Raw genomic sequence first — 6964 nt, forward strand, 5'->3', positions numbered from 1 at the left:
TCATGCTATTAACACTATAAAATTAATCAAGGTGATATTATGTTTGTCTGTGTTCCTTTCGTTAAGAATGAGTTTTGAAAAGGATGGCACTTAACTGCTTAGATATAATATAAATATACAACTCAACATAAAGCACTAAATACAGTGCACAGAGCCATATCAATAGAGTGGTAAATTGTCATCCTATATTCCAAAATCAGATATAAGAAATGAGCATTTAACATGAAAGCAGATCTGATTGAATTTATGGATATAAGAAAAACTTGAATATTTACGTTGCACAACTTCAAGTATGCTGCGGTTTTGCAGCCTCATCCCAAAACTGTCTGAATCTTGCAGTCTACAGGACAAAAATACAAAAAAAAAGCAGCAAAAAAAAAAAAAAAGAAAGAACATAAGCAGTCATTTCAGGCATACATCTGCATGTGAGTATTAACAGATATATTGGAAAACATACCTCTAGATAGTCGCGACAAAACAATCAGTGCCAAGTAGCCTGAATCAGCATGCAGAAGAATTAGACACATTACCAAGAACAAATCTCGAAAGTGAAAACGAAAAGGCACTCAAAAAGCGAACCTGAAAATGTGGAGGAGCTGTTGCAATTCAAAATTTCCAGGGAAAATTGCTTTACCAGTGATGAAAAAGTAGTCTAAGTAACTGGAAATAAACAAAAACAAACCTGAAGTTCATCCTGCCCCCATTCATAACAAGTCCATGCATGAAGCATAGCTTCTTTGACTTTCCCTCTCCGTTGAACATCAATCGGATCATCCTTAACAACATTAAGTAATCATAGTTTCACCTGAAGCAGATTTAAATTCTTGCAGCTGATTCTGCAATCGAAGCAAGTCTTGAGATAATTTGGTCATCTCTGCCTGCCAAATTGCCAATCAATAATCATGTTAATTAATTAATTTGTTAAAAATATAATAATAATAATAATAAAGAAGAAGAATAAAGTGTTGCTATTGATCTCAAATCTGTCAAAAGTGTATATAATTCTGTGAGAGAGAGTACCTATCACCCATGGCTCCAAAGGTAATTGTTGGGTATGATGTTGTTGCTCCTGTGTGAGGATTAATATAGATTGGAAGCAAACCATCAGCAGGGTAGTTCTTACCAATCTCTGTGATAAGATTCTCCACCTGAAATATCAGCATGCAGACCCATATATCATTGATAAAGATTTGTTCCATATCTCTAGGTTCAGCAGGATGAATTCAATCCTCCACTGAGTAGGAGAACCTTAGAATCGAAATAAACTGATAGATGAACAATGGAGCTCAAAAAACCCCAAAAGAAGACAAGTTTGTGGTCACAGTGGAGCATCATTTACAAAAGCCAGTATTTTAAAAATAACAACAGGCCTTCCAACCAATCATAGGACCACATAGTTGCGAAGTAATTCAAAAATCATCTAGCACATAGTAACATTTCTAACTATTTTTCCCAACTCGAAACACCTTTTAAAGCGGAGCCAACTGAGGTATCATTAGGAGAACACTAAGATTATGAGGTTGTTCCATAAGATTTTGTTCCAGGACACATCAATTAGAGCATTTGCAATGGGGGATGTAAATCTACACCTCCAGATGGGAGCCACAAGGATTTACACACCCCACCACAGACTACTGTATGGTATTTGTTTTTACACCCCATCTCAATTAAGTTACAAACTTGTAAAACAAAACACAGACGTCACTGAGAACACCATTAGAAATTTCCTAGTCGCAATAATTTTCAAGTAACTGGCATGTCACTCCTAATGGCGTGCGAGTTGCAGGACATAATCTTGGTGACCAGTATGTGGAAACATATACATCTAACATCTCAACTAGGTTGGAACCCCTTAGCCTACTTATCATTTCCCATCGTTTTACACAATGACCAGGCATCTAAAAGGATATAATGGTATGTCGCCTATATGCACTGTCCCACTAGAGTCTTGTTTAAATGGTTAACCCTCATCTCAAACGGAATCTAATCTACATAAACTAGAGAGTTCTGGTTTACAATCTTACAACACAGCTTGTCAATATCAGCATTTGTACAAGTAATGTTATATGCCCTACTTTCATAATTTGGTGGGACAAGAAAATTTACCTCAGCCTCACTAACCCAGACCGAATGAGCTGCCAACAAGTTGCCTTGTAGGAAATTTATTTTCTCCAAGTAGGTGACGGTTCCATGATCAACTTCTCGAGTATCCACAACAAGTTGATTCTCATAAGGTATTTCTGCAACATGCTATACAAATATAAAAAGGCTAAGCACTGGAACCCACAAACCAGCTCTAGTCGAATAAATTCCATGGACTCAGTAAAACAGAGTTTAGTACGAGGAACAGAGTAACTCTACAAGAAAACAGACAGGTTCAAGGTTTTACCATGTGAATGCCTGTCTTTAGTTCTTTTGCTGTGTCTCTGGTATCAATTAGTAACTTATCAGTTGCATTCATTATTTGTCTAATCCTAAGCCAAATTCTGATGCGCCCATCTGCTGTATCATGATGTTTGTTGTAAAGTTGTTTCTGGGACTGTTCCCTTGAAATATATTAACTATAATTATACCACAAATGATGGAAATAATTATTTACGAAACATGGATTAAAAATGACACTAACAAGTACCAACAAAAACAGTGGCAGGAAACAAAATGAACTTAACAATATCACATATTCACATCCAGCTAACACACTGACGTAAAAATAGGTTTTGATCTACCACTTCTTCCATAACAGAATCATCCTTGGATGCTGCCTAGAGAGGAACAAACTTAGTGATGCTACAAAAAATAAATGGAAACATCACATTTCAAATTAAAACCAATTTATTCATCTAAGACGAAATTGCAGATGTAGATCCAGGCATGAATTCTGCTCCACCACAATTACTTGTCTACTAAATCCTACTTAATTGGGAGATGCAGCATTTTGGCCCATTATGTCCCACTAGGAAATATTGTGGAGGTTATCAGTTCACACTTCATCACATTACCTCACATACAGACGAAAGTAAAAATTCAAGATTTTCATGGTAGCAGACATCTAGCCTCAAAGTACACAATTGCAACGCAACTAATATCAACACTTCTCTGGCACGACTCTCCATTATTTTTCTAAAGAAGTTAGCCGATCTATTGATGGAAAACATTATATTACAAATTTAATAAAACTAGCAGGTCAGATCAGATGTTCTAAGTTCTAACCCATATTAACAACTCAATACCTAAAGCAACAAAAAAATTGGAATAACCTAAAGCAATACTTTACAGCCCATAAAAACTTTGTGCTACAAAATGAGGTGAGCAATCAATAAATATCAAGTAGTAGTAGTGAAGTCAGAATTTCAGTCCATTACAGCTTATACTGAGAGAGAAAGTGAGATGTTCAAAAAGAAAGAAAGGGAAGAGGATGTTGAACCTGAATACAGTAATCAGTTGTATGAAGAGCCCAATTTCCAGGTAATCCCTGACCAGAATCCATGGTTGACTGTGCTAAACATGCACGCAACCCCAATACTTCCACTGCCCTTGCCATTTCAGACACATGTTGCCCACCCGCTTCAACATACCATATTATATACATTACTTTGTCGAATAATCAGGGAAATGAACTTACGCCGGATCGTAGAAGTTCGATTCCACAAAGAAGAGTGGAAATATAAGAATCCTCCTTAGTCATGTTGGCTTCATAAGGCCATATACATTAGTAGTTTCATTTTCAAAGTTCACAATTTCTAAACTTCACGTCACAATTGGGATTTAATTTTTTTTCTCATATTCTTAATAGATCACGTACAGAGAGAAAATCAAATTAAACAAACACAAAAACCAGGTAAAGGAAGTTTTGTTAATTAATAATAACCAACACAAAAACAAACATTTTTATGTGCAATTCTGCGCAATTCAGCGGTGAAATAGAAAAATAAAAAATAAAAAAACTAGATTATACCTAGGCATGATACCATCGGGTTGGATTCCATGTTCGAGACAATAAAGTTACCAACTTGAATCCCGGCCTGATTCAGATCTGCGTTCTTTTTTGCAAAGAAAGAAACTAGATCTGGAAAAAGATACTAGATTTGAAGGCAAAGAATTTGTACGGATTCAAGGATTTGGAGAGAGAAGTAAAAATTTGAGGAGTGCGAGATCGGATCTTGAAATGCGGCGGTGAGAGAGAGAGAGGAGAGAAAGAAACTTATGTTTTATACTTAGACCGAAATAATAGAGCGGCGATTTTTCTTTGTTTCACTATTTCGCGAAATTTTAATTTGTAACACTTATCTAACGATTTTTAAGCCAATTAATTTCTAAAATTCACTCAAATAAACCAACACTTTGCAACATTGCCAACGCTTATTTAACGTTAGTAAATTGCTAACGGTAAATAACCGTTGCAAAGCAAAAAAGGTGCGTGTTGCAAATATCCTATTATGGTGTAGTGGTCACTGTCGCCACGTTCTTCAACATCTTTTGCTGGACGTGATTTCACCCCAAGGTATGTTTCTCTTTGTCTCTCTTGCTGCTGGACGTCGGCCAAAGGTATGTAAATTCTTTTTTCGTTTGCGCTCGAGTTCTGTGTGTTTATATAGGGTCTGTGCGATATTAAATGTAATGATTGGTTACGAAAGCACGCATGTGAAATAGAAACCTTCCTTTAATGAGAAATGGTTTATTTCCAAAAAGACAAAACTGTTTGAATTGTCAAAGATTCCTTTCCGTAATTCCATCGTTTTAAAGGGTCTGTTTTCATAAAATGATATGGTGCTAATACTAACAAGGAAGGTCGGGGTACCCCTTACCTGTTTGTCACCCGGTCTGGCCTGGTTCAACCAGTTTGGTCCAGGTTGACCTGATTGGTCCAGTCTGACCCAGTTATCACCTGTTTGACCCGGATTTGACCTGTTGGACCTGGGTTTGATCAGATTGACCCAGTTTTTGAGCTGTTTGACTCGGTTTTCACCAATTGACCCGATTTTGATAGTTGACTAAGTTGATCAAAAAATTATAAAGAAAAAAATTCAAAAAAATAAAAATAAAAAAATTGATGAATACTAGTATCATGAGGTTCTTACCCTCTAGTATGAGAAAATATTCATCAAATTTTGTTTTCTACCGTACTATTGGCAACCACTTGATCATTAATATCATTTCAGTAACTCCATTTGTACAACATTCAAATTGTTCGCGAGAACAATGTCAGTTTTTACTGACAGTCTCATGGATGGATCAGCCTAAACTCATAGTGATAGTCTTTTCCAATCCAAATACTTGAACGTAATTGATTGATTGATTGATTGAACTTGAATATCATCATCCCCAGCATCCATCTCCAGCATATCTTTTATCTTCCCCAGTAGTGTTCGTCTGTGTCTTCTTCCTTCTTCTTCTGAATCTCCCATCCCCAGTGGATCTTCTTGCTTGCCCCGGTGAGTCTTTCGTCAGTGTTTGGCTATCACTATTATATGATAATCTTTAATCCAAGTCAAAATCATTAATGAATTGATCTATCCATTTAATTTTACCAGTTTTCTAAAATGAATTTGAAAAATATCAGATTTCAAAAAGTTGTTCATCCTTATCCATCACCATTTTTTGGCCTAAGTGCCACTATCCTAGTACACACTGATGTAATGTAAGACGTAAAATATACGCATTAGAAGGTGCGATACTTTGGTTGAGTACTGAAAAAATGTAAGACGTAAAACACGCATTTGTAAGGTACGATACCATCCTCTCTTGAGTGACAACCATTTTCAACTGTGCTTTCACAAACAACTTGAAAAAAAATTGAGGATTGAAGATATCTAGGGAAATGCCCTATTTCAAAAAATATTTTTCAAATGAATTTTCAAAAATTGCATGAAATCTTTTGGCTGGAGCTTGGCAAAAATGGTTTGTCTCCATGGCTTTGCCGTTCAGTTGCAAACAACCTCCGCCAAAGAGGGGCAACTGTAGACACCCCATTTTTGCACCCCAGGCATAATTCATTCACGATTTTGCCTTGAATTAAATTTGATCATATAAGGTGATTTGTTTTCTAGAGTCTTCATTGCTACATCAAACTTCTTTCTTTTCATCTTATTTTAGCGTCTTTAGACTCTCCTCTTTATGCTCTAGCTATGGCTTTCTGAGTTTTGAGCTGAAAATGACCAAAATGCCCCTGTAACCCTTTGGAGCCTAAATCTCATTTTTTCCACTCTTTCTTTGGATGAGATTATTTCATATTTGAATTCCCCCTGAAAAATCCTTCGAATTGAGTACAAGTTTTCCTAGGTTCCTTTTGGATTTCAGAAACCCTAATCTTGCCTTATCCCGTTTCAGCTCGTTGTGCGCACTGTTAAGTGCAACATTTTTTTTTGGAGTAAGATTTTGACCCAAAGGTATTTTTAAGAGTTCATGGACCTTCCTAGTAGATTAATTAACATTTTTTGTGAAGAAGAGCTTGCCTAATTTTGACCCGGTCAAAGGAAATTTGCAGCATTGAAAATATGGTCAAAATGGGTCTTTTTGTGGATTTTGGACTTGTGCTCGTGGGCTGTGGATCCAGCTCGAGTTGGACCTTTTCATTAGGTTTTCTAGCCCATTTTTAAGCCTCCAAAAACCTGGAGAACCTTCCTTATTTGTTTGATTTGATTTGATCCCTAAAATCAAGAATATTCTAGAAAATATGCCATTTTGGAGCCATGTTTGGAAACCCTGGATTATGGGCTCATTGAGGACGTGTAGGGCTTGATTTTTTGCCCTAATCCATCTAAAAGATCAAAATATCAAGGGCCAAGATCGCACCCCTTATCCCACCTCTTGAATCAAGGGCCAGATTTAGGAGGTGCAACCAGAAAGAGATCAAGCCATTGGATTTTTCTTCATCAACACTCAACCATTGGATCAAACTCATTACCATATTTAAATCCACGCCCAAAAGCTATAAATATGGGTCTCATTCACCCACAAAAAACAT

General features: G+C 36.5%; 1 protein-coding gene across 6 annotated transcripts; it reads right to left on the reverse strand.

The window, feature by feature from the left end:
• Nucleotides 1-457: 457 nt before the first annotated feature.
• Nucleotides 458-4217, reverse strand: LOC147518107 (uncharacterized). Of its 6 annotated transcripts, none has more exons than XR_015211712.1 (7): nt 3956-4211; nt 3425-3564; nt 2390-2539; nt 2107-2250; nt 1021-1148; nt 683-878; nt 458-496 (listed from the first exon to the last, which is right to left on the reverse strand). XR_015211712.1 is itself a non-coding variant. In XM_086590068.1 (7 exons), exons 3-7 carry the CDS (start codon nt 3539-3541, stop codon nt 869-871), a joined length of 549 nt encoding a protein of 182 aa, XP_086446194.1. In that variant the 5' UTR covers nt 3542-3564; nt 3623-3690; nt 3956-4217; the 3' UTR covers nt 580-868. The 6 variants fall into 6 exon arrangements, 5 of the variants coding, with proteins under 5 accessions (XP_086446194.1, XP_086446190.1, XP_086446193.1 ...); XM_086590068.1 differs by lacking the exon at nt 458-496 and adding an exon at nt 3623-3690 and having other exon boundaries at nt 580-878; nt 3956-4217; XM_086590064.1 differs by lacking the exon at nt 458-496 and having other exon boundaries at nt 580-878; nt 3425-3690; nt 3956-4217.
• Nucleotides 4218-6964: the final 2747 nt, after the last annotated feature.

The sequence above is a fragment of the Coptis chinensis genome, chromosome 2, assembly GCF_015680905.1.
Source record: "Coptis chinensis isolate HL-2020 chromosome 2, ASM1568090v1, whole genome shotgun sequence".
In the NCBI taxonomy this organism is placed as follows: Eukaryota; Viridiplantae; Streptophyta; class Magnoliopsida; order Ranunculales; family Ranunculaceae; genus Coptis; species Coptis chinensis.

Coding starts and splice junctions, on each gene's coding strand:
- LOC147518107 (XM_086590063.1), bottom strand. CDS start 3,986: ATGGAATCCAACCCGATGGTATCATGCCTAG. Junction 2,540..3,424: donor CAACTGATTACTGTATTCAG/GTTCAACATCCT, acceptor TCAAGGGAACAG/TCCCAGAAACAACTTTACAA. Junction 2,251..2,389: donor TAAAGACAGGCATTCACATG/GTAAAACCTTGA, acceptor ATATTTGTATAG/CATGTTGCAGAAATACCTTA.